The sequence below is a fragment of the Caretta caretta genome, chromosome 6, assembly GCF_965140235.1.
Source record: "Caretta caretta isolate rCarCar2 chromosome 6, rCarCar1.hap1, whole genome shotgun sequence".
NCBI classification, from domain to species: Eukaryota; Metazoa; Chordata; order Testudines; family Cheloniidae; genus Caretta; species Caretta caretta.
In genome coordinates this window covers 3,136,766-3,163,880 of record NC_134211.1, presented here as the reverse complement: position 1 = coordinate 3,163,880, position 27,115 = coordinate 3,136,766, and the positions used below count along the sequence as shown (strand labels likewise).

The 27,115-nt window shown below is 45.8% G+C and overlaps 2 protein-coding genes across 2 annotated transcripts; one reads left to right on the top strand and one right to left on the bottom strand.

Annotated features, from left to right (window-relative positions):
* Positions 1–1,296: 1,296 nt before the first annotated feature.
* On the top strand, positions 1,297–2,235 carry LOC125629755 (olfactory receptor-like protein OLF2). The gene has a single exon (XM_048835150.2). The coding sequence runs from the start codon at positions 1,297–1,299 to the stop codon at positions 2,233–2,235; it is 939 nt and encodes a 312-aa protein (XP_048691107.2).
* Positions 2,236–16,976: 14,741 nt separating this feature from the next.
* LOC142072274 (olfactory receptor 5AR1-like) lies at positions 16,977–17,915 on the bottom strand. Its single transcript, XM_075128969.1, has one exon. The coding sequence runs from the start codon at positions 17,913–17,915 to the stop codon at positions 16,977–16,979; it is 939 nt and encodes a 312-aa protein (XP_074985070.1).
* Between the last annotated feature and the right edge of the window lie 9,200 nt (positions 17,916–27,115).

Below are 27,115 nucleotides of genomic sequence, written 5' to 3'. Positions count from 1 at the left end.
GAAAAACAAAGGGTCTATGTCTGTCTGTATGCTGCTTTTGCCGGAGAAAGAACAGGAATGGAGTCTTAGAACTTTTAGTAAGTAATCTAGCTAGGTATGTGTTAGATTATGATTTCTTTAAATGGCTGAGAAAATAGCTGTGCTGAATAGAATGACTATTCCAGTCTGTGTGTCTTTTTGTAACTTAAGGTTTTGCCTAGAGGGATTCTCTATGTTTTGAATCTAATTACCCTGTAAGGTATTCACCATCCTGATTTTACAGAGGTGATTCCTTTACTTCTATTAAAAAATCTTCTTGTAAGAAAACAGAATGCTTTTTCATTGTTCTCAGATCCAAGGGTTTGGGTCTGTGGTCACCTATGCAAATTGGTGAGGATTTTTTACCAAACCTTCCCCAGGAAGTGGGGTGCAAGGGTTGGGAGGATTTTGGGTGGAAAGACGTGTCCAAACTACGTTTCCCAGTAAACCCAGATAAAGTTTGGTGGTGGCAGTGGAAATCCAAGGGCAAAGGGTAAAATTGATGTGTACCTTGGGGAAGTTTTAACCTAAGCTGGTAAAAGTAAGCTTAGGAGGTTTTCATGCAGGTCCCCACATCATGTCAAGGTTCCTTCCCCATTCTGAACTCTAGGGTACAGATGTAGGGAACTGCATGAAAACCTCCTAAGCTTACTTTTACCAGCTTAGGTTAAACACAGACACAGACACTTTCTTTTTCTCCGTCCTCCCGGCTTTTGAAAGTATCTTGTCTCCTCATTGGTCATTTTGGTCAGGTGCCAGCGAGGTTACCTTTAGCTTCTTAACCCTGGTGAGAGGATTTTCCTCTGGCCATAAGGGATTTTAAAGGGGTTTACCCTTCCCTTTATATTTATGACAAACCCAAACTGACATGCTAAGCCACATAGCTCCCCTTGCCCAAAGAGGGTGGAAAGATTGACACTCCTTTACTCTCACCCCTTCTTTAGCTAAGGAATAATCTCTTTAGACTGATTCTCCAACAGCAGAGTCACAAGTCATTGTTTTCTGTTCTGGTGAGTGAACAGGAGTATTTGTGTGTGGGGCATGATTAACCTGCATGTCATTGTGTTTGCACAGCGTGTGCATTTTATCGAACACCTGGAATGACCCTCTGTGAACATCTGGCTCTGTGGACTAAGCCCTTCCCGGAGCTGGTACTGATGTCCATTAAGAAACTGTTCTCCATTTATCTTCACTTACCTCATTACAGAGAAGGGACAGGTTTTTCTCACCATCCACCTGCCCACATCTCTGTTGCTGCCTGATCTCTGTTCAGAGGTGATGGAAGAGGGAAATCACTCGGAGGCGACTGAGTTCATTCTCTCAGGATTGACAGATCGTCCGGAGCTACAGGTCCCCCTGTTTGGGGTGTTCCTACTGATTTATGGTATCACCCTGGTGGGGAATGGGGGAATGATCTTGTTAATCACGATTGATCCCCGACTCCACACACCCATGTACATTTTCCTCAGGAATTTGTCTTTCTGTGACCTCTGCTTTTCCTTGATAATTTCCCCTAAGATGCTGTTGAATTTCTTAGCCGAGAGTAAAAACATTTCTTACACTGCCTGTGCTGTGCAACTGTATCTCTGCATCATTTTTGCAGATGTTGAGTGCCTCTTGCTGGCTGTGATGGCGTATGACCGTTATGTGGCCATCTGTAACCCACTGCTCTATACAGTCACTATGTCCAGGCAGCTTTGTAACCAGCTGGTGGCTGGGGTGTACGCTGTGGGGGTGGTGGATTCAATGATAAACACATGTTGTACATTTCGGCTGTCATTCTGCAGCTCCAACATCATCAATCATTTCTTCTGTGACATCCCACCACTGTTGGCGCTCTCCTGTTCTGATACCCACATCAATGAGATTTTGATCTTTGCTTTTACATGCTGCATTCAAGTGATCAGCTTTCTGACTGTCCTCCTCTCCTTTGTCTATATCATCTCCACCATCCTGAAGATCCACTCCGCTGAGGGTCGACACAAAGCTTTCTCCACCTGCTCTTTCCACTTGACCTCTGTGGCCCTGTATTTTGGCACCCTCCTCTTCATATATTTACGTCCCAGCTCCAGCTATTCCATGGACACAGACAAAGTGGCCTCAGTGTTTTACATGCTGGTGATCCCAATGTTGAACCCCCTCATCTACAGCCTGAGAAACACGGAGGTGAAGGATTCCCTGAGAAAAGCAATGAACAAACTCCTCATCAAATCTTGAATCTGTTTAACTGTGTACTGGTTTAGTGATGGGGAGTGGAAACAGGTGAATTCAATTCGCAGACAATTGTAATGTAATTTTGCAGAGCCCGTGGTAGTATTGTTCATTATTGTATTGTTATTATTCTTAATTTGTTTATATTCCAACAAGGTCCGCAGACCACAGCTGAAATCAGTGGACAAAACACAGGGAGACTCACACGGCCAGAAAGAGAGAATGATTTTATAAGCTGGTGCTAGGGGCATCCACCTAGAGTGTGAGATGCTCAATTGCAAGTCTCTTTTCCAAGGGTTATTTAATTAGTTATCCACAGTTGAACAACTTTGAAAGGTGAGAGCAGCCCAGACTGGAATAGCACCAAGAGCTCAGGAGCTGGGATGCTTTCTGGAAATGAAGGAAACCCAAGTCCAGAGTGTGACAGATTCAGTCACAGAGACCCTCATTGGGACTGTCACCTCATGTGCTGAAATTACCTATGAGCCCATTTTCTGACAGCCTGGTCCCCCAGAACCCTGCCTTTTTGAGCCAGACATGCTAGCCTGCTGCAACACAGACTGAGGGTCTGGGCCACACCCCCAAAACTGCAGATCTAGACTGAAACCAGTTCAGCAGGATACCTGTCTCCAGCATGCAGACACCCAGCTCCTAATGGGATCTAAACCCCAAACTAATCCATTTTACTCTGTATAAAGGTTATACAGGGTAAAATGATAAATGTTTGCCCTCTATATCACTGCAAGAGAGATATGTACAGCTGTTTGCCCCCCAGGTTACAAATACTTGCACTGAATTTATAAATAAATAAAAGTGATTGTATTCAGTATAAAAAGTAGGATTTAAGGGGCTTTAAGAAATAACAGAGAGAACAAAATAAGTCACAAAGCAAAATAAAACAAAACATGCAAGGATAAACTTAATACACTCAGAAAACAGTTACAAATGTTAACTTCCTATCCCAGTTATTACTTGAGGTAAAATCATTCTCTGGTCAGATGCCTTTTCTGACTTGGGTCCAGCCTATTCTCCAGTGTTCCTGTGGTTACAGTCCTTTTGTTTCCAGGTGCTTGCAGGTATCTCCGTGGAGTGGGGAAGCCAGCTGAAGACACTCATTGTTTGCCTTCCACACTTGAATAGAACTTCCCTAAGGCAGGAATCCTTTTTTGGAATTCCACCCCCCTCTGAAAAAGTACCAGCTTCAAGATGGATTTCAGTATCAGGTGACATGGTCACATGTCACTGTAAGACCCCAGTTTCCATTCTTCTTGGGTTGGCCCACAGGTACACAGGAAGGCTTGCAGGTAAACAGAGCCATTCACAGTTCATTGATTCTGAAGCACCCTTAATGGCCTCCACTTAAAATGTCTACATCAGAAATACAAATTTATACCTTATTCTCAGGTTTCAGAGGAACAGCCCTGTTAGTCTGTATTCGCAAAAAGAAAAGGAGTACTTGTGGCACCTTAGAGACTAACCAATTTATTTGAGCATGAGCTTTCGTGAGCTACAGCTCACTTCATCAGATGTATACCGTGGAAACTGCAGCAGACTTTATATACACACAGAGAATATGAAACAATACCTCCTCCCACCCCACTGTCCTGCTGGTAATAGCTTATCTAAAGTGATCAACAGGTGGGCCATTTCCAGCACAAATCCAGGTTTTCTCACCCTCCACCCCCCAACACAAATTCACTCTCCTGCTGGTGCTAGCCCATCCAAAGTGACAACTCTTTACATAGTCAAGTTGGGCTATTTCCTGCATAGATCCAGGTTTTCTCACATCCCCCCCACCCCCATACACACACAAACTCACTCTCCTGCTGGTAATAGCTCATCTAAACTGACCACTCTCCAAGTTTAAATCCAAGTTAAACCAGAACATCTGGGGAGGGGGGGTAGGAAAAAACAAGAGGAAATAGGCTACCTTGCATAATGACTTAGCCACTCCCAGTCTCTATTTAAGCCTAAATTAATAGTATCCAATTTGCAAATGAATTCCAATTCAGCAGTTTCTCGCTGGAGTCTGGATTTGAAGTTTTTTTGTTTTAAGATAGCGACCTTCATGTCTGTGATTGCGTGACCAGAGAGATTGAAGTGTTCTCCGACTGGTTTATGAATGTTATAATTCTTGACATCTGATTTGTGTCCATTTATTCTTTTACGTAGAGACTGTCCAGTTTGACCAATGTACATGGCAGAGGGGCATTGCTGGCACATGATGGCATATATCACATTGGTGGATGTGCAGGTGAACGAGCCTCTGATAGTGTGGCTGATGTTATTAGGCCCTGTGATGGTGTCCCCTGAATAGATATGTGGGCACAATTGGCAACGGGCTTTGTTGCAAGGATAAGTTCCTGGGTTAGTGGTTCTGTTGTGTGGTATGTGGTTGTTGGTGAGTATTTGCTTCAGGTTGCGGGGCTGTCTGTAGGCAAGGACTGGCCTGTCTCCCAAGACTTGTGAGAGTGTTGGGTCATCCTTTAGGATAGGTTGTAGATCCTTAATAATGCGTTGGAGGGGTTTTAGTTGGGGGCTGAAGGTGACCGCTACTGGCGTTCTGTTATTTTCTTTGTTAGGCCTGTCCTGTAGTAGGTAACTTCTGGGAACTCTTCTGGCTCTATCAATCTGTTTCTTTACTTCTGCAGGTGGGTATTGTAGTTGTAAGAAAGCTTGACAGAGATCTTGTAGGTGTTTGTCTCTGTCTGAGGGGTTGGAGCAAATGCAGTTGTATCGCAGAGCTTGGCTGTAGACGATGGATCGTGTGGTGTGGTCAGGGTGAAAGCTGGAGGCATGCAGGTAGGAATAGCGGTCAGTAGGTTTCCGGTATAGGGTGGTGTTTATGTGGCCATTGTTTATTAGCACTGTAGTGTCCAGGAAGTGGATCTCTTGTGTGGACTGGACCAGGCTGAGGTTGGTGGTGGGATGAAAATTGTTGAAATCATGGTGGAATTCCTCAAGGGCTTCTTTTCCATGGGTCCAGATGATGAAGATGTCATCAATATAGCGCAAGTAGAGTAGGGGCTTTAGGGGACGAGAGCTGAGGAAGCGTTGTTCTAACTCAGCCATAAAAATGTTGGCATACTGTGGGGCCATGCGGGTACCCATAGCAGTGCCGCTGATCTGAAGGTATACATTGTCCCCAAATGTGAAATAGTTATGGGTAAGGACAAAGTCACAAAGTTCAGCCACCAGGTTAGCCGTGACATTATCGGGGATAGTGTTCTTGACGGCTTGTAGTCCATCTTTGTGTGGAATGTTGGTGTAGAGGGCTTCTACATCCATAGTAGCCAGGATGGTGTTATCAGGAAGATCACCGATGGATTGAAGTTTCCTCAGGAAGTCAGTGGTGTCTCGAAGGTAGCTGGGAGTGCTGGTAGCGTAGGGCCTGAGGAGGGAGTCTACATAGCCAGACAATCCTGCTGTCAGGGTGCCAATGCCTGAGATGATGGGGCGCCCAGGATTTCCAGGTTTATGGATCTTGGGTAGTAGATAGAATATCCCAGGTCGGGGTTCCAGGGGTGTGTCTGTGCGGATTTGATCTTGTGCTTTTTCAGGAAGTTTCTTGAGCAAATGCTGTAGTTGCTTTTGGTAACTCTCAGTGGGATCATAGGGTAATGGCTTGTAGAAACTCGTGTTGGAGAGCTGCCGAGCAGCCTCCTGTTCATATTCCGACCTATTCATGATGACAACAGCACCTCCTTTGTCAGCCTTTTTGATTATGATGTCAGAGTTGTTTCTGAGGCTGTGGATGGCATTGCGTTCCGCATGGCTGAGGTTATGGGGCAAGTGATGCTGCTTTTCCACAATTTCAGCCCGTGCACGTCGGCGGAAGCACTCTATGTAGAAGTCCAGTCTGCTGTTTCGACCTTCAGGAGGAGTCCATCTAGAATCCCTCTTTCTGTAGTGTTGGCAGGGAGACCTCTGTGCCATGTACATTGGTCAAACTGGACAGTCTCTACGTAAAAGAATAAATGGACACAAATCAGATGTCAAGAATTATAACATTCATAAACCAGTCGGAGAACACTTCAATCTCTCTGGTCACGCAATCACAGACATGAAGGTCGCTATCTTAAAACAAAAAAACTTCAAATCCAGACTCCAGCGAGAAACTGCTGAATTGGAATTCATTTGCAAATTGGATACTATTAATTTAGGCTTAAATAGAGACTGGGAGTGGCTAAGTCATTATGCAAGGTAGCCTATTTCCTCTTGTTTTTTCCTACCCCCCCTCCCCAGATGTTCTGGTTTAACTTGGATTTAAACTTGGAGAGTGGTCAGTTTAGATGAGCTATTACCAGCAGGAGAGTGAGTTTGTGTGTGTATGGGGGTGGGGGGGATGTGAGAAAACCTGGATCTATGCAGGAAATAGCCCAACTTGACTATGTAAAGAGTTGTCACTTTGGATGGGCTAGCACCAGCAGGAGAGTGAATTTGTGTGGGGGGGTGGAGGGTGAGAAAACCTGGATTTGTGCTGGAAATGGCCCACCTGTTGATCACTTTAGATAAGCTATTACCAGCAGGACAGTGGGGTGGGAGGAGGTATTGTTTCATATTCTCTGTGTGTATATAAAGTCTGCTGCAGTTTCCACGGTAAACATCTGATGAAGTGAGCTGTAGCTCACGAAAGCTCATGCTCAAATAAATTGGTTAGTCTCTAAGGTGCCACAAGTACTCCTTTTCTTTTTACCTTATTCTCCTAATTCCAGATATAAAAATAATCCATGTGAACAAACAGGATGAACACACTTAATAGATTATAACCTTTATAATGATATGTTATATGGGGCACTTAGCATAAAGCATATTTCAGTTACATCACATTCATGAGCATATTTTCATAAAGCATATAGAGTGCAATGCCACACAGAACTTTGCCCAGCACTGGACAGAAGGGGGAATTGAACCTGGATGTCCCACCTCACAGGTGACCACCCCAACTATTGGGCTAAAAATTCCAAAGGGGAGGACCACTACCGCCTCCTACGGTGACTGCGTTGCGACCGACACCTAAATCGTACCCCCGCACACACACATTGTTTTGGGACAAAGCTATTAGGAGTATTTGTAACACATTTGTGAATAGTTTCAGGTCAATCCAAACGGTATTGTTTTCGACAATAAATTATTAGTCCAGAAGAAATTTCACCCATTTATAGACACCTTTGTGTCCCAGTGCTGGGAAATTACTTAAAGAGCCATTTGGAGAGGTGACCAACAAATAAAGTGGAATACGTTTAACTCAGTTTTGTATTATATTAAAAAGACCTCATGGGAGAGACAGCGATTCAGGCCAGCTGATGCTCTGGCTCTTTGTTTTCCATTTCCATAGGGAAAGATACAACAACAACATAATTGCCTTTGCTGTGCATACCTGTTGTCCTGGGAGCAAAGATGCTCCAGGGAGTAAATATCAAAGTCATCAAAGCCAAATTTAACCTCTGCCATGCATGGAAGCAGCTCCAGAAGTATGAAGGATAATGTTGGTGTGGCTAGCAAACAGGGAAAGATTCGACTCTTAGGCTGATTTTAGGGTTCTGAGCATGTACTCAACTCATTTTAAGCGAAGGGAGGAAAAACAAAGAGGTAAAAGGAAGTGATAGGCAAACAAGTCAGTTTCAGAGCATTTCAGCCTTTAATTGAAATGACAGTGAGTCATCCATGGGAGGGGACGGAAGAAATTATCCTTAGAGGAGAAAAATTCAATGTTTCTGAACATATTTACTTAACAGAAGAAGGAAAGAGCTTTACCAAGGGAGGGAGAAGAGTAACTGGAAGAGGAGAGAAAAATAGCTTTGATAGGACAGGGGAAACTCCCCCATCGATTCAGAGAATGTCCATACTAAAGCCATTACTTGGCTTACATATGTTGTGCAGGAGAGCCAGAGTGTAGATGCTTTCCACATTGATGGAAGGGTTTTTCCTTCAGTGTAGTTAATCCATGTCTCCGAGAGGCAGTAACTCGGTTAATGAAAGAAGTATGCCATTCATGGGAGGGAAAGGAAGGAATTATTCTGAGAAGAGAAATTTTAACTTTTCTGAAAATATTTACCTATCGAAAGAAGGAAAGAGCTTTATCAAGGGAGGGAGGGGAGTGACAGGATAAGGATAGAAAAATAGCTTTTATAGGAAGGGGGAAATATCCCACACTGAGTCAGGGAATGTCTATATTAAGGCCTTTACATTGACACAGCTATGACGTGCAGCAGCGCCGTAGTGTAGATGCGTCCCACATTGATGGAAGGGTTTTTTCCATCGATGTAGTTAATCCACTTCTCCGAGAGGCAGGAGTGTTCAATTGGCATGAAAGCATGAGGCCACCACAGGGATGGGCCCATGCAGTGATGCACAGCTGCAGATGCACAAGGACACTGTGGTCATCACCTCCCCGCAAGGAGATCCCTGGTTGGCCCAGTGATGACTCTTCCCTTCTTCACTATGGTAGCGGAAATTACCCCGCACAGGTGTGCAGGCTTGGATGGTATTATCAGTGCTCCAGGGCATGTTAGTGCCCCCTTCTCCTAAGTGGTACCCCCTTCTTTCTGTTCAGAAACTCTGGAGTTTGTCACTCCAGATCTGTGCCCAGGAAACACTGTGCCCCTTCTTCATCTGGAAGTCATGCTCATCACTCCTCCTCCTGGCTTCCCTGCCTCCTGTGACTCGGAAGTACCTGGGTCAGTCGTCAGTAAAAATGCCAAGGTCAGGGCAGGCTGCAAAAAGGAGGATACTCCCCAAAATGGTGGATAACACAGAAGATCTCTGCAGCATCACTACAGATGCTGCTCCAAAATATCTCCCAACATGTCAGCTCCCTCCCGATTCTTCTGTTTATTTTATTTGTTTCCTATAATTTATAGTCTGTGAAAGAAAGTGTGACATTGCACCCCATCTCTCCTCTGGGGGAAGGGGTTTCCACCCACAAGAGTATGTAAGCTTTCGTGGAGCAGGATCTGTGCACAGCTGATTGCTTTGAGACATTGGTAGTGATTTTAAGTGAGTTTTGGGTGTGGTGGGTGAAGAACAGACAAAGTGGTTACTGGTTTGTTATTTTTTGTTTGCTTCTTTCAGGTAAGGGAAATAGGGATGTAAAAATAAGAAAAATAAGTAAGAGTGAAGACCAGAAGAAGCTAGAACTGCCAAAGTTGCAGACTGACCAGAAAGGCTGAACACTGGGCACTGGGAAAGTCTCTGTTAACTAAGCGTATGTCTACAGTATGAAATTATTTCAAAATTATTCTATTCGAATTTTCTGAAGCTATTTTATACGTTTGGTCTTCTGCGTCCCCGCCAAAGAGCGTGAATTCAGTGCATTGAGTCCACAGTACCCAGGCTAGCATAGAATGTCGGAGCGGTGCACTGTGGGTAGCTATCCCACAGTTCCCACAGTCCCCGCCACCCATTGGAATACTGGGTTAAGCTCCCAGTTCATGATGGGCCAAAAACGTTCTCGCGGGTGTTTCTGGGTGTATGCTGTCTGAAAGCTATGGCAGACAATTGTTTCACGCCTTCTTGGCATGCAGACGCCATACTGCTTTCAGCAGGCAGTGCACCGCTGCTCTCTTGCTACTATGAATCCATCTCTCATTTTCCTATGTAATCTTTACTATCTACTCTTTCTCTTCCTCATCAAACACTTCTGCTGCCAACTCTGCTCTACCATCGTGAACCGAGCAACACAGCTTCCACCGCCAACTCTGCTCTCCCGCTATTGCCATGCTTCCGAGCTTCTCCATGTTGTCTGTCCTGGGCTCCCACATCCGTGAAAGCTACAGAAGACAACCATTTTCCGCCATTCTTCAGCTACCATGAACTGAACAGCACAGCTGCTGCTGCCATTCTGCTCTACTATGTTTCGCGCCCTTTTTTCAGGATTATCCATGCAGGCGCCATAGCCATGGAGCCCAATCAGATCTCCGCTGCAGTTCTGACCATTGTAAATACCTCATGCATTATCCAGCAGTATGTGCAGTACCTGCAAAACCGAGTGAGGAAGCGATGACAGCGTGATTACTATATTGATGAGGACGAGAACATGGACACAGACGGCACGGCATGTGGTGATTGGGAGATTGTGGTGGTTTTGGGCCAGGTTCATGCTGTGGAACATCGATTCTGGGCCCGGGAAACAACTACAGACTGTGGGAACACATAGTGTTGCAGGTATGGGATGATCCCCAGTGGCTGAGAAAATTTCATATGCGTAGGGCCACTTTCATGGAACTTTGTGACTTGCTGTCCCCTGCCCTGAGCGCAAAGATACCAAAATGAGAGCAGCCCTCACAGTTGAGAAGCGAGTGGCCATAGCCCTGTGGAAGCTTGCAATGCCTGACTGATACAGGTCAGTCGGGAATGAGTTTGGAGTGGGGAAATCCACTGTGGGGGCTGCTGTACTTCAAGTAGCCAACACAATCATTGACCAGCTGCTATCAGGGGTAGTGACTTTGGGAAATGTGCAGACCATTGTGGATGGCTTTAATACGCTGGGGTTCCCTAACTGCGGCGGGGCGATAGATGGAACACTTATCCCTATCTTGGCCCCGGAACACCGGGGCAGCCAGGACATAAACCGCAAGGGGTACTTTTCCATGGTGCTGCAAGCACTAGTGGATCACAAGGGACGTTTCACCAACATCAACGTGGGATGGCCGGGAAAGGTGCATGACACTCGCATCTTCAGGAACTCTGGTCTATTTGAACAGCTGCAGGAAGTAACTTACTTCCCAGACCAGAAAATTACTGTTGGGGATGTTGAAATGCCCATAGTTATCCTCGGGGACCCAGCCTACCCCTTAATGCCATGGCTCATGAAGCCGTACACAGGCACCCTGGACAGTAGTAAGGAGCAGTTCATCTTTAGGCTGAGCAAGTGCAGAATGGTGGCAGAATGTGCATTTTGACATTTGAAAGCACGCTGGCGCAGTTTACTGACTCCGTTAGATATCAGCACAACCAATATTTCAATTTTAATTGCTGCTTGTTGTGTGCTCCACAATATCTGTGAGAGTAAGGGGGAGACATTTATGGCAGGGTGCGAGATTGAAGCAACTCGCCTGGTGGCCAGTTTTGCACAGCCGGACAACAGGGCGATTAGAAGAGCTCAGCAGGGTGTGCTTCACATCAGAGAAGTTTTGAAAGCCAGTTTCATGTCTGGCCAGAGTATGGTGTGAGAGTTGTGTTTGTTTCTCTTAAAGTTACCCACCCCCTCTATATATATGAAAGGAAATATAGTCACAATTGTTTAAAAACCTTTCTTTATTATTTGTTGAACAAAACATTGAGAGAAATCAGAGGCTAGATGGGGGAGGGGGGTATTGGGTTATGGGGGTGGAGGAGGAGGGAAGGACAAGTACAAAAACCAAATCAACATTTAGGATATGCCATTTTTCTGCTGCTTGTGCAATCCTCTGGGGTTGACTGTGTGGTTCCCTGTAGCCTCCCCCTCCCCTCGTGTTCTTGGGCATCTGGGTGTGGAGGCTATGGAACTTGGGGAGGAAGGAGGGTGGTTATTCAGGGGCTGCAGTGGCAGTCTGTGGTCTTGCTGTTTTTCCCGCATTAGATCCACCATACAGGGGAGCATGTCAGTTTCCTCCCCCATGAGCTTGACCACAGCATCCTGCCTGCACTGTAACTGAGGTGATTCTATTCCACTTCATGTGCTGGTCACCTCTCCAAGAGTCTCTTAAAGTAATTTCCCAGTGTTGGGACAAGAAAGTATCTAGAAATGGGTGTTTTTTTCACGGACTTGTCAAGGTTCCTTCCCCACGCTGAACGCTAGGGTACAGATGTGGGGACCTGCATGAAAACCTCCTAAGCTTATCTTTACCAGCTTAGGTCAAAACTTCCCCAAGGTACAAAATATTCCACCCTTTGTCCTTGGATTGGCCACTACCACCACCAAACAAATACTAGTTACTGGGGAAGAAGCTGTTTGGAAACGTCTTTCCCCCCAAAATACTTCCCAAAATCTTGCACCCCACTTCCTGGACAAGGTTTGGTAAAAAGCCTCACCAATTTGCCTAGGTGACTACAGACCCAGACCCTTGGATCTGAGAACAATGAAAAAGCATTCAGTTTTCTTACAAGAAGACTTTTAATAGAAATAGAAGTAAATAGAAGTAAAGAAATCCCCTCTGTAAAATCAGGATGGTAGATACCTTACAGGGTAATTCGATTCAAAACATAGAGAACCCCTCTAGGTAAAACCTTAAGTTACAAAAAAGATACACAGACAGAAATAGTTATTCTATTTAGCACAATTCTTTTCTCAGCCATTTAAAGAAATCATAATCGAACACATACCTAGCTAGATTACTTACTAAAAGTTCTAAGACTCCATTCCTGGTCTATCCCTGGCAGAAGCAGCATATAGACCGACAGAGACCCTTCGTTTCTCTCCCTCCTCCCAGCTTTTGAAAGTATCTTGTCTCCTCATTGGTCATTTTGTTCAGGTGCCAGCGAGGTTACCTTTAGCTTCTTAACCCTTTACAGGTGAGAGGAGTTTTCCTCTGGCCAAGAGGGATTTTAAAGGGGTTTACCCTTCCCTTTATATTTATGACAGGACTAATCATAGAATCATAGACTTTCAGGTCAGAAAGGACCATTATCATTGTCTAGTCTGACCTTCTGTACAACACAGGCCAAAGAATCTCACCCACCCGCTCCTGTAACAAACCTCTAACCTCTGTCTGAGCTATTGAAATCCTCAAATCATGGTTGAAAGTCTTTGAGGTGAAGAGAATCCTACAGCAAGTGACCCATGCCCCACACTGCAGAGGAAGATGAAAACCCCCCAGGGCCTCTGACAATCTGCCCTGGAGGAAAATTCCTTCCCAACCCCAAACATGGTGATCAGATAAACCCTGAGCACGTGAACAAGTCTCATCAGCCAGGCACCCAGGAAAGAATTCTTTGTACTAACTCAGATCCCACCCAATCTAACATCTCATCACAGGCCATTGGGCATATTTACCGCTAATTGTTGAAGATCAATTAATTGCCAAAATTAGGCTAGCCTATCATATCATCCCTTCCATAAACTTATCAAGCTTAGTCTTGAAGCCAGATAAGTCTTTTGCCCCCACTGCTTCCCTTAGAAGGCTGTTCCAGAACTTCACTCCTCTACTGGTTAGAAACCTCCATATAATTTTAAGTCTAAACTCCCTGATGCTAGTTTTTATCTATTTGTTCTTGTGTCCACATTGGTAGCGAGCTTAAAGAATTCTTCTCCCTCTGTGGTATTTATCCCTCTGATATATTTACAGAGAGCAATCATGTCTCCCCTCAGCCTTCTTTTGGTTAGGCTAAACAAGCCAAGCTCCTTGAGTCTCCTTTCAGAAGACAGGTTTTCCATTCCTTGGATCATCCTAGTAGCCTTTCTCTGTACCTGTTCCAGTTTGAATTCATCTTTCTTAAACATGGGAGACCAGAACTGCACACACTATTCCAGAGAAGGTCTCACCAGTGCCTTCGATAATGGCACTAACAGCTCCTTTTCTCTACTGGAAATACCTTGCCTGATGCATCCCAAGACTGCATTAGCTTTTTTTCATGGCCATATCACCTTGCGAACTCATAGTCATTCTGCGTTGAACCAATGCTACGAGGTTCTTCTCCTTTTCTGTTACTTCCAAGTGATGCTTCCCCAGTTTATAACAAAAATTCTTGTTATTAATCCCTAAATGCATGACCTTGCACATTTCACTATTAAATTTATGAATACTTTATTGTGAAAAACAATGCTTTTGGGATTGACCTGAAACTATTCACAAATGTGTTAGAAAGTCTCCTAATAGCCTTGTCCCAAAACAAAACAATGTGTGTGGAGGAGGAAGACTTAGGTACCGGTCGCAAAGCAGCCACCGGTAGGAGGTGGTGATACTCCCTCTCTTTGTAATTTTTAGCTCAATAGTTAGGCTCTTCACCTGTGAGGTGGGAGATCCAGGTTCAATTCCCGCTTCTGTCCAGTGCTGGGCAAAGATATACACTTGGCTTTCCTGTATTTCCAGAAAGCACCCCAGCCCCTAAGTGATGTACTATTCCAGTCTGGGTTGCTCTCAATCTCTCCTTTCAATGTTCTTCTACGGTGGAAAACTAATTAAAAAACCATTGGAACACAGACATGAAGTTGAGCATGTCGGTGCCCCGAACCACTTGTCTGTAGAGTCATTCTCTCTTTCTGGCCCTGTGATTCTTCCTGTGTTTTATCCACAATGCAACAGTTTCAACAGGAGAGACTGAGGCCATATCTACACAAGTGGCTCAATTGGGACTACTGCTATAGATGAAATGGTGTTGATTGAGCAGGTCTGGGGAAGACATGCTAAGTCAATAAGAGAGCGCTCACCTGTTGAAGTCTGTACTCCACCCCCCCTCAGAGACTGTTCCATCATGGATCTTCCTCAGGGATGATCTACACTAACATTGTCAGATGATCTGTGTTACACTACTTCAGTTACACAACTCTCCGGTTGACATAGCACGATGTGAACACTGCTGTAAGTCAGACTAAATTAGTCAACTTGAAGCAGCATAAATTAGATCAATTTACGCCCGTAGCGTAGACCAGTCCTGAGAACGATGCAGGACAGAACATAGCCCAGTCGCTAGGATCCTGTTCAGAAATGTGGGAGACCCACTTTCAAATTGTTTCTCCCCATCAGACAGAGGGGGGATTGACCGGGATCTCCCACTTCCCACGGGAGTGATCTAATCACTCATTTAAAGTCTACAGGGGAAGCAGCACCTTTACCGTCTCTTCCATTCCCATTCATTTTGTCAGTGTGGCCCTGCATTGTCTTTGCTTTGACATCAAAAAGTATCCAGGAAGGAAAGGAAATGTTCCATTTCTGGTCATGCTAAATAGTTCCTTCCACCCCACAGGACATTTCTGTCAATGTTTTCAATTTGCCAAACATTTGAGGAATTTTCAGATTTGGTTCAGGTTGAACTGAATTTGTTTTTCAATTTTTTGTAACCACCCATGAACTCAAAAATCAGCTATTGGCCCAGCTCTAGCCATTTCTCACTCTCCGTAACCTGAGCTGTACAATTCCCAGAATCCCTATTCTTCAGAGTCCATAGGACTTACCCGCAGAACTAAGAGTAAGACCTCATAGCAAACATGCTCCTGTGGTATAAACATTGAGTGTCTGATATGACTTTTTCTTTCTGTTTAATTTATGTGCTCGAGAAAACTCACCCTTTCCATATTATTCTTTATTCAGTTCAGTGCAGATTCTCACAGTGGACGCACACACACCATGTTCTCTTTTGGATATGTTTCCCTTGTTCTTACTTGTTTTGTTGCTCCCTTAACTTAAAATAAAGGCCATGGTGTCTTTCTCCTCCACAGCAATGGACACAATCCAAGCAAAAATCTACACAAGAACCCCACGGAGGACATAAAGGGCTGCAGAATATCAGGAGGGTGCAAGGTGCAAAACTCCCTTTGGTTCAGCCATGGAAAGTTCACGCACTTCATACTTGCAACTGCATATCAAAACCAAACCCACTACAAAGCAGAAAACTATACCGGATCCTTTCAGGGGACAAGACAAGATGTCACGTTTATTATAACACAATTTGATTTCTGACCAATAACTAATATCTAATACCTATGTATATATACTTACACACACACACATCAAATGTTCTGCAGTTGCTAGTTAGTTACCAGTCCTGAATGTAACTTGAGTTCGTGGCCTGGGTTTCTAGCTTGTGGAGGCTAACTGGCCAGGAAAGCCGGGCGCAACAAAGGGCTGGGCCTCTGTTGGGCATGCACCAATGCCCTTCCAGGTTGGCAGCAGAATGTTACCCTCCAAAGTGATCCATCTCACCCATCCTTTTTGTAGGCTTTATTTTGAATCCAGAGTCTATTGGTCTTGCTCTGTCACGCTGCCTCTGGGTTCGGTGTGATTGATCACCCATCAATTGTAGACATGACTTTCAGCCTAGGAACTGGCTTTGATGTTTCCTCAATTGTACTTTTATTCTTTTCTTTTGAGGGTGGACCCTTCTTGCTTTGTGAGGGCTGTTGTCTGCATCTTCAGTCATTTGTGTTTACACTTTATTTCATCAGGACAGGCTGGGGCTGGAGGTTGATTCCATCATCCATACATATATCCATCATTCACACATCTAAACTACACTAATAAGATTACAGCAGGGTTTTGCAAAAATGAAGCTTGCAGCAAACTTTTACAAAATGAAGTGAGCATTTTAAAATGGAGTTTGGGACAAGTTAAAATGGAGTTTTGAGTTACAATATGGACAAGTGTAAGCTATGACAAACAGTGAGAAGAAGTTACAATGTTGAAACAGTGTAAGTTTCAGCGATATAAGCAGCAATTGGATTGAAAGTGAAACTCAATTAGCCAGTTATTGGGGTACCTGGTTTTATGAATGAATGTAGTTTCATTCATAAAACTTTATTTTGAAGTTATATTAATAAAATGAACAATTAAAAACAATTTCATTGATCAGTTCTACAGAAGCACATCACAAATATTCACAAAATCTGAAACAGGTGACTCCTGGAATTTTGATGGGGTAATAGCCTAACAAAGCCCTGATTTTAGTTGGGGCCTAGAGGTCTTGTTGGAATACAAACAAATTAATAATGATAACAATATAATAATGAACAATACGCCCACGGGCTATGCGAAATTACATTGTAATGGGATGGGAATTGAATTCAGCTGTTTCCACTCCCCATCACTAAACCAGGACTGAGTTAAAGAGATTCAAGAATTGGTTAGCCGTCTATTCATTGCTCTACTCATGGAGTCCTTCACCTCCATATTCCTCAGACTGTAGATGAGGGGGTTCAACATGGGGATCACCAATGTGTAAAACACTGAGACTATTTTGTCTGTGTCCATAGAAAAGATGGAGGTGGGACGTAAATACATGAAGAGTTGGGTGCCATAAAACAGGACCACAGAGGTCAAGTGGAAAAAGCAGGTGGAGAAGGCTTTGCGCCGGCCCTCAGCGGAGTGGATCTGCAGGATAGTGGAGGTGATATAGACATAGGAGAGGAGGATGGTCACAAAGATGCTCATTGTAAAGCACAACGTAAAAGCAAACATCATAATCTCATTGATGTGGGTGTCAGAACAGGAGAGCGCCAGCAGCGGGGGGATGTCACAGAAGAAATGATTGATGACGTTGGAGCTGCAGAATGACAGCCGAAATGTACAACACGTGTATATCATTGAATCCACCATCCCCACAGAGTACACCCCAGCCACCAGCTGGTTACAAAGCTGCCTGGACATGGTGACCATATAGAGCAGCGGGTTACAGATGGCCACATAATGGTCATACCCCATCACAGCCAGCAAGAGACACTCAACATCTGAAAAAACGATAGAGAGAGACATTTGCACAGCGCAGGCAGTATAGGAAATGCTTTTCCTCTTGGCTAAGAAATTCAACAGCATCTTAGGGGAAATTATCAAGGAAATGCAGAGGTCACAGAAAGACAAATTCCTGAGGAAAAAGTACATGGGGGTGTGGAGTTGGGGGTCAATCATAATTATCAAGATCATCCCCCCATTCCCCACCAGGGTGATACCATAAATCAGTAGGAACACCACAAACAGGGGGACCTGAAGCTCCGGACGATCTGTCAGTCCTGAGAGAATGAATTCACTCACCTCCGAGTGATTTCCCTTTTCCATCTCCTCTGAACAGAGATCAGGCTGCTTCAGAGATATGGGCAGATAAATGGTGCGGAAGACCTGCCCCTTCTCTGTAATGAAATAAGTGAAGATAAATGGAGATCAGTTTCTTAATGGACATCAATACCTTCTCAGGGAAGGGCTTAGTCCACAGAACCAGATGTTCACAGCTGGTCATTCCAGGTGTTTGATAAGATACACACACGGTGCAAATACAATGACACTTCAGGTTAATCGTGCCCCCCACACAAACACTCCTGTTCACTCATCCAAACAGAAAACAATGACTTGTCACTCTGCTGTGAGAAAATCATTGTGAAGAGATTATTCCTTAGCTAAAGAAGGGGTGAGAGTAAAGGAGTGTCAATCTTTCCACCCTCTTTGGGCAAGGCGAGCTCTGTGGCTTGACATGTCCGTTTGGGGTTAAGCTTGCTTACTGTGCTAATTAAGCTTTTTTGGCATTTACTGGAGCCTGTATGAAAACCCAAAGACAGAATGGGAAGCCCTGGCTTCAGTGACTAGGTAATTGCCTATTTTTTCCAACCCAGGAGGTCGCTCCTTTTTCTGAAGGGGTAGGAACTGGGTTGAGGCATTAAATGCTGGAGGTCCAGAATTCAATACCTGCTGATCCCCATGGTGTCTGCGTGTGTGTGTGTGGGACTGTAATTCGGGACAATAGCATGTACCTGCTGATAAGAGACAGAGAGATGTGGTGGCATTTCCCCATCGATAAAAACCACCAGTTTGGAGCATTCGGGAAATTTTATACTGAGATGTGTGATCTATGGGACATGATTCCTGAAGCAACTGGGAATACCTGAGCTCAGACAGTCATAACACCTAATTAATCCATTCAGTGAACCAAAGCCACCTTGGTGTAATTGGTGCCCTGGGGATTAATTTGTCCCACTCCTTCCTACTGTGTTATAAAATGATGCAATTACTATCAGAGTTACAGAGTTTAAGGTGAGGGGTATATTTTTTCCTGCTGTTTTCAGTTCAAGCCGAGTACTGTGTAGAGCTGATCCACAAAGGGTATTTCTTCTGGAGACCAAAATCTTTTCACTAAAATATTTTGACTCAGATATAGCACGGGGGTGCCTCAGATACCACACACCACCAATCTCTTCCACAGGCCAGGCTCCCATGCTGGACTACATCCCCCATGATGCATAATGGTCTCTCCTCTTGTTGAACTGCCCTGGAACATCACCAAAATCCCACAGCCATGGTTTGGGAGGAGGGAAGTTTGGCTTTTTTGATGGAAAGCTCATAATTTCCAGGGAAAAAATAATTTTATGCAAAAAGTAGTTGAACTGAAAATCCAATTTCCCATCAAAAAAACTTCTCAAGAAGAATTTTCAACCAGGCTTAGGAACACATTTGGAATCAAAGGAACTGAAAGTTAGATACAGGTGAAACATACTAATTATTGGCAGCCATAGCTGATATCTTCACAAACATTCCTGGTTTCAGAATCACGTCATTGTCCTGTCACTCCAAATTATCTAGCTATTTATAGGATGCCAATCACCAGAGTATCTTATGTCCTTCTGTTGCTAGGTTACTCCCCAAAGTAGGAAAGGTAGGTTCACTCATTTTGCTTGATGAGACCACATGATGACCAGAGGAGCTCAGGAGGAGACCACAGCATGCTACAGATTTCTGCAGTTCACAAAACTATCCCTCTTGCATGCATATTATCTGCACACAGAGCTCAGCTGTAAGATGCTAAATACGTCTACGAGTTAACTAAAACTAGTCTTGCTGTCATCATAAACGTTAATATTTTTGATAATGTTTATGAAGTTATAAGATTACACTCTGTCATGTTATTAATACATGTTCCAAACTGAGGCTGGCAAACCTCTCTGTCGTAAACAAAGAAATGTGTGTTCTGCTTAATTTTGTTTCTAAACAGTGTGGTGGGAAATTAACCATGTGTTGTGTTTGGACCAGAACAAACCTGAGGCTCCTTTCTTCATGCATGCGCATACAGGGAGAGTCAGCCGGAGCTGTCCTGGCGTAAACAGAAATACAGAAGCTTATATTGCTGAAAACCACAATTTGTTAAACCACTTCCTTCAACAACATTTTCCTTTTTTGGCAGATAGTGCAAGCTTTAACAGTAGGTTTGCCTTACTTGGAGTTTAGCAAAACAAGCTTTTCCTGTTATTGACTGGTGTTTCCTTTGCGGTTAATGGGTTTTTAAAAAAACTTTTAGAGGTTATGGTTACATTTCTTAAGCTGTGGTGTTACAATTGCCCCTTAATGGAATTTTCCTCACTCTCTCCTTATGCTTCATATACACAGTTAGTTTGACCATAGTTTTTGGCCTATTAGCCCTGGTCTACACTAGGACTTTAGATCGAATTTAGCAGCGTTAAATCGATTTAAACCTGCACCCGTCCACACAATGAAGCCCTTTATTTCGACTTAAAGGGCTCTTAAAATCGATTTCCTTACTCCACCCCTGACAAGTGGATTAGCGCTTAAATCGACGTTGCCGGCTCGAATTTGGGGTACTGTGGACACAATTCGATGGTATTGGCCTCCGGGAGCTATCCCAGAGTGCTCCATTCTGACCGCTCTGGACAGCGCTCTCAACTCAGATGCACTGGCCAGGTAGACAGGAAAAGAACCGCGAACTTTTGAATCTCATTTCCTGTTTGGCCAGCGTGGCAAGCTGCAGGTGACCATGCAGAGCTCATCAGCAGAGGTGACCATGATGGAGTCCCAGAATCGCAAAAGAGCTCCAGCATGGACTGAACGGGAGGTACGGGATCTGATCGCTGTTTGGGGAGAGGAATCCGTGCTATCAGAACTCCGTTCCAGTTTTCGAAATGCCAAAACCTTTCTGAAAATCTCCCAGGGCATGAAGGACAGAGGCCATAACAGGGACCCGAAGCAGTGCCGCGTGAAACTGAAGGAGCTGAGGCAAGCCTACCAGAAAACCAGAGAGGCGAACGGCCGCTCTGGGTCAGAGCCCCAAACATGCCGCTTCTATGATGAGCTGCATGCCATTTTAGGGGGTTCAGCCACCACTACCCCAGCCGTGTTGTTTGACTCCTTCAATGGAGATGGAGGCAATACAGAAGTAGGTTTTGGGGACGAAGAAGATGATGAGGAGGAGGTTGTAGATAGCTCACAGCAAGCAAGCGGAGAAACCGGTTTTCCCGACAGCCAGGAACTGTTTCTCACCCTAGACCTGGAGCCAGTACCCCCCGAACCCACCCAAGGCTGCCTCCTGGACTCAGCAGGCGGAGAAGGGACCTCTGGTGAGTGTACCTTTTAAAATGCTATACATGGTTTAAAAGCAAGCATGTGAAAGGATTACTTTGCCCTGGCATTTGCGGTTCTGCCTTTGCAAAAGGTTTCTGGGGAGGGCAGCCTTATTTCGTCCTTCATGGTAGGACACTTTACCACTCCAGGCCAGCAACACGTACTGGGGAATCACTGTAGAACAAAGCATTGCAGTGTATGTTTGCTGGCATTCAACCAAAATCCGTTCACGCGGTGGGAGGAGGCAAAATGCGACCTTGTAACGAAAGCACATGTGCTATGTATGTAATGTTAACTTTCAAGGTTTACCCTGAAAGAGTGTAGCCACTGTTTTATAAAATGTGTCTTTTTAAATACCGCTGTCCCTTTTTTTTTCTCCACCAGCTGCATGTGTTTCAATGATCACAGGATCTTCTCCTTCCCAGAGGCTAGTGAAGCTTAGAAAGAAAAAAAAACGCACTCGCGATGAAATGTTCTCCGAGCTCATGCTGTCCTCCCACACTGACAGAGCACAGACGAATGCGTGGAGGCAAATAATGTCAGAGTGCAGGAAAGCACAAAATGACCGGGAGGAGAGGTGGCGGGCTGAAGAGAGTAAGTGGCGGGCTGAAGAGAGTAAGTGGCGGGCTGAAGACAGGGCTGAAGCTCAAATGTGGCGGCAGCGTGATGAGAGGAGGCAGGATTCAATGCTGAGGCTGCTGCAGGACCAAACCAGTATGCTCCAGTGTATGGTTGAGCTGCAGCAAAGGCAGCTGGAGCACAGACTGCCACTGCAGCCCCTCTGTAACCAACCGCCCTCCTCCCCAAGTTCCATAGCCTCCTCACCCAGACGCCCAAGAACACGGTGGGGAGGCCTCCGGCCAACCAGCCACTCCCCCACAGAGGATTGCCCAAAAAAAAGAAGGCTGTCATTCAATAAATTTTAAAGTTGTAAACTTTTAAAGTGCTGTGCTTAAAGTGCTGTGTGGCATTTTCCTTCCCTCCTCCACCACCCCTCCTGGGATACCTTGGTAGTCATCCCCCTATTTGTGTGATGAATGAATAACGAATGCATGACTGTGAAGCAGCAATGACTTTATTGGCTCTGCAAGCAATGATTAAAGGGAGGAGGGGAGGGTGGTTAGCTTACAGGGAAGTAGAGTGAACCAAGGGGCGGGGGGGTTCATCAAGGAGAAACAAACAGAACTTTTACACCGTAGCCTGGCCAGTCATGAAACTGTTTTTCAAAGCTTCTCTGATGCGTACCGCGCCCTCCTGTGCTCTTCTAACCGCCCTGGTGTCTGGCTGCGCGTAACCAGCAGCCAGGCGATTTGCCTCAACCTCCCACCCCGCCATAAACGTCTCCCCCTTACTCTCACAGATATTGTGGAGCACACAGCAAGCAGTAATAACAGTGGGAATATTGGTTTCGCTGAGGTCTAAGCGAGTCAATAAACTGCGCCAGCGCGCCTTTAAACGTCCAAATGCACATTCTACCACCATTCTGCACTTGCTCAGCCTGTAGTTGAACAGCTCCTGACCACTGTCCAGGCTGCCTGTGTACGGCTTCATGAGCCATGGCATTAAGGGGTAGGCTGGGTCCCCAAGGATACATATAGGCATTTCAACATCCCCAACAGTTATTTTCTGGTCTGGGAATAAAGTCCCTTCCTGCAGCTTTTGAAACAGACCAGAGTTCCTGAAGATGCGAGCATCATGCACCTTTCCCGGCCATCCCACGTTGATGTTGGTGAAACGTCCCTTGTGATCCACCAGAGCTTGCAGCACTATTGAAAAGTACCCCTTGCGGTTTATGTACTCGGCGGCTTGGTGCTCCGGTGCCAAGATAGGGATATGGGTTCCGTCTATGGCCCCACCACAGTTAGGGAATCCCATTGCAGCAAAGCCATCCACTATGACCTGCACATTTCCCAGGGTCACTACCCTTGATATCAGCAGATCTTTGATTGCGTGGGCTACTTGCATCACAGCAGCCCCCACAGTAGATTTGCCCACTCCAAATTGATTCCCAACTGACCGGTAGCTGTCTGGCGTTGCAAGCTTCCACAGGGCTATCGCCACTCGCTTCTCAACTGTGAGGGCTGCTCTCATCTTGGTATTCATGCGCTTCAGGACAGGGGAAAGCAAGTCACAAAGTTCCATGAAAGTGCCCTTACGCATGCGAAAGTTTCGCAGCCACTGGGAATCGTCCCAGACCTGCAACACTATGCGGTCCCACCAGTCTGTGCTTGTTTCCCGAGCCCAGAATCGGCGTTCCACAGCATGAACCTGCCCCATTAGCACCATGATGCATGCATTGTCAGGGCCCATGCTTTCAGAGAAATCTGTGTCCATGTCCTGATCACTCACGGGACCGCGCTGACGTCGCCTCCTCGCCCGGTATCGCGTTGCCATGTTCTGGTGCTGCATATACTGCTGAATAATGCGTGTGGTGGTTAATGTGCTCCTAATTGCCAAAGTGAGCTGAGCGGGCTCCATGCTTGCCGTGGTATGGCGTCCGCACAGAAAAAAGGCGCGGAACGATTGTCTGCCGTTGCTCTGACGGAGGGAGGGGCGACTGACGACACGGCTTACAGGGTTGGCTTCAGGGAGCTAAAATCAACAAAGGGGGTGCCTGTACATCAAGGAGTATTTCAGGCAGGACTGCACGGAGGGTTCCAATAAGAAATGGTGCACCTAAGTTATCGTTGTTATTGGAACAAGGAGGTTAGCCTGGCCTCTGATTGATACATGGCTAGATTTACCTCGCTGCACCTTCTCTGTGAGTGACTGCAGTGTGACCTAGAGGAATGAGTCCCCTAGACAGGGGAGGAGGCAAATGAGTACAAAACAAATCTGGTCTATTTCTTGTTTTGACCCACTCCATCTATCTTTTACATCTTTGGCTGGCAGCAGACGGTGCAGAAGGACTGCATGCCATCCACATCTCATGGCTGCTTGGCAGAAGATGGTACAGTACGCCTGCTAGCCATCCCCATCTCTTGCCTGCCTGGCAGAAGATGGTGCAATACGACTGCTAGCAATCCTCATCTCTTGCCTGCCTGGCAGAAGATGGTACAGTACGACTGCTAGCAGTCCGTATCGCCTGCCTGCTCACCATAAGACGGTTCAATAGGACTGACTGCAGGACTAAAGAGAATGACCTGGTCAAGTCACTCCAAATTTAGTCCCTGCGCCCATGTCTGCCCAGGCGCTCCCAGCCGACGCGGCCAGGAGCACCTCGGACACGATGAGGACGACTACCAATCGTATTGCACCGTCTGCTGCCAGAAGGCAAGGGGTTGCTGCTACTGTGCAGCAAAGCCGTACCGCGTCTGCCAGCACCCAGGAGACATAGGGTGACGGTTACCTGAGCGGGCTCCATGCTTACTGTGGTATGGCGTCTGCACAGGTAACTCAGGAAAAAAGGCGCGAAATGATTGTCTGCCCTTGCTTTCACGGAGGGAGGGAGGGAACGGGGGCCTGACGACACGTACCCAGAACCACCCGCGACAATGTTTTAGCCCCATCAGAGCGCTCCATTGTGACTGCTCTGGACAGCACTCTCAGATGCCCGATTGTTTGCCATTGCTCTGACGCTGGGAGGGGCGCTTACAGGGTTGGCTTCAGGGAGCTAAAATCAACAAAGGGGGTGGCTTTACATCAAGGAGTATTTCAGGCAGGACTTCACAGAGGGTTCCAATAAGAAATGGTGCACCTAAGTTATTGTCCTTATTGGAGCAAGAAGGTTAGCCTGGCCTCTGATTGATACATGGCTAGATTTACCTCGCTGCACCTTGACTGCAGTGTGATCTAGAAGAATGAGTCCCCTAGACAGGGGAGGGGGGGGGAAGCAAATGAGTACAAAACAAATCTGGTCTATTTCTTGTTTTGACCCACTCCATCTATCTTTTACATCTTTGGCTGGCAGCAGACGGACTGCATGCCATCCACATCTCATGACTGCTCGGCAGAAGATGGTACAGCACGACTGCTAGCAGTCCGTATCGCCTGCCCGCTCACCATAAGACGGTTCAATAGGACTGACTGCAGGACTAAAGAGAATGACCTGGTCAAGTCACTCCAAATTTAGTCCCTGTGCCCATGTCTGCCCAGGCGCTCCTGATCGACCTCACAGAGGCGACCAGGAGCACCTCAGACATGACGATGACGGCTACCAGTCGTACTGTACCGTCTGCTGCCACAAGGCAAGGGGTTGCTGCTACTGTGTAGCAATGCCGTACCGCGTCTGCCAGCACCCAGGAGACATAGGGTGACGGTTACCTGAGCGGGCTCCATGCTTGCCATGGTATGGCGTCTGCACAGGTAACTCAGGAAAAAAGGCGCGAAATGATTGTCTGCCCTTGCTTTCACGGGGGGAGGGAGGGAACGGGAGGCTGACGATATGTACCCAGAACCACCCGCGACAATGTTTTAGCCCCATCAGGCATTGGGATCTCAACCCAGAATTCCAATGGGCAGCGGAGACTGCGGGAACTGTGGGATAGCTACCCACAGTGCAACGCTCCGGAAGTCGACGCTTGCCTCGGTACTGTGGAAGCGCTCCGCCGAGTTAATGCACTTAATGCACTTAGAGCATTTACTGTGGGGACACACACACTCGAATTTATAAAACCGATTTCTAAAAAACCGACTTCTATAAATTCGACCTTATTCTGTAGTGTAGACATACCCTTAGTTTAGTCCTACTAGATGTTCCTTCACATTCCCCCCTTTTGTGCCTTTTTGGCACCATTAATTGGGCCTATACTTCTATAGCCATGAGCCTGTTAATTTTCTCCTTTTGGTCCTCCTGTTCTTCTGCCCAAACTGTGTCACACATTTCATTTACAATCATTAGTGCCACCTGCTTCCTTGCACTGAGGTTGGCAGGTCTAGGGCTGGATAGGCAATGATAAATACATTTCTTACAGCAACAAGAACATAGCCCTATGCTAAACAGCGGTAAAAGCAACAGCATTCCCATGGGGATAATATGATGTGGTTGGGATTGTTGTATAGCTTTAGCCACGAAACACAATACATTTGTCTGGGTACACAAAGTAAACATTCTATAGGCAGTATTAAAGGCATTCTTTTCGGCTTGATATATATTTTGGAGCATGTGAATCTGTCTCTGTAATTTGGAAATTTTCTAAACCTCTGGTAGGATTGAAAGCAAATTTTGGAATTGGTCAGGTACTAAAGCAGTCCAGTTAAAGGGTATCTGGAACCGAAGGGCTAATTGCAGAGTTTTATCCGCAGGCCAATGAATGATATGATTGCCTGCGGCTGTGGTGAGATTACAATGTACATCATTCAAGATGTGGTTTCAAGATGCATACAACTATTATTAGCTTGGAAAAGTAGGCATCCTGGCAGGGTAGTCCCGTGTCCCATACCCTCCCAACAAATGTTGTCATGAACAGTGACAACTTCTCCTGGTTTTAGTTTACATGCATACTGGAGCTGAGGGGGCTCTAATGGCCAGAGTGTCCACTGGCTTCCAATCCCTTCCCAAATGTCCGGTGTTATTCCAGGAGCACTGACTACTAATCGGTTGGGCATACCAGGTAGTTCAAGTTCCCAAATGTCTCAGTGAATTGTCCAATCCCACATGCATCCTCCCCACGGACCAGGCAGGATTCAGCAGGTGGGAGCCCAGACCCCTCCGAGTGGCCCGTGTGCTTGGAAGGAGCACTGTGAACGTCTGCATCTCCATTCAGAAAATCTCCAAGTATGTCTCCATGGCCACAGATTACATGGAACTCCTGAGGTATTTGTAAAGGCAGTAGGCCATGCCTGATGTTCAAGATCCTTCTGAATGGTCTTAAGCTGGTCATTCAGAAAATTCTGAACCTCTGAACAAGCCAGATCCCACTGCAATGCCTTTCCAGCATTGGTGATACCTAATACCATTTCTGTTAACAGCTTTTGGG

Excerpts from the sequence above, each read along its gene's own strand:
- LOC142072274 (XM_075128969.1), bottom strand. The coding sequence starts at position 17,915 with ATGGAAAAGGGAAATCACTCGGAGGTGAGTGAATTCATTCTCTCAGGA.
- LOC125629755 (XM_048835150.2), top strand. The coding sequence starts at position 1,297 with ATGGAAGAGGGAAATCACTCGGAGGCGACTGAGTTCATTCTCTCAGGA.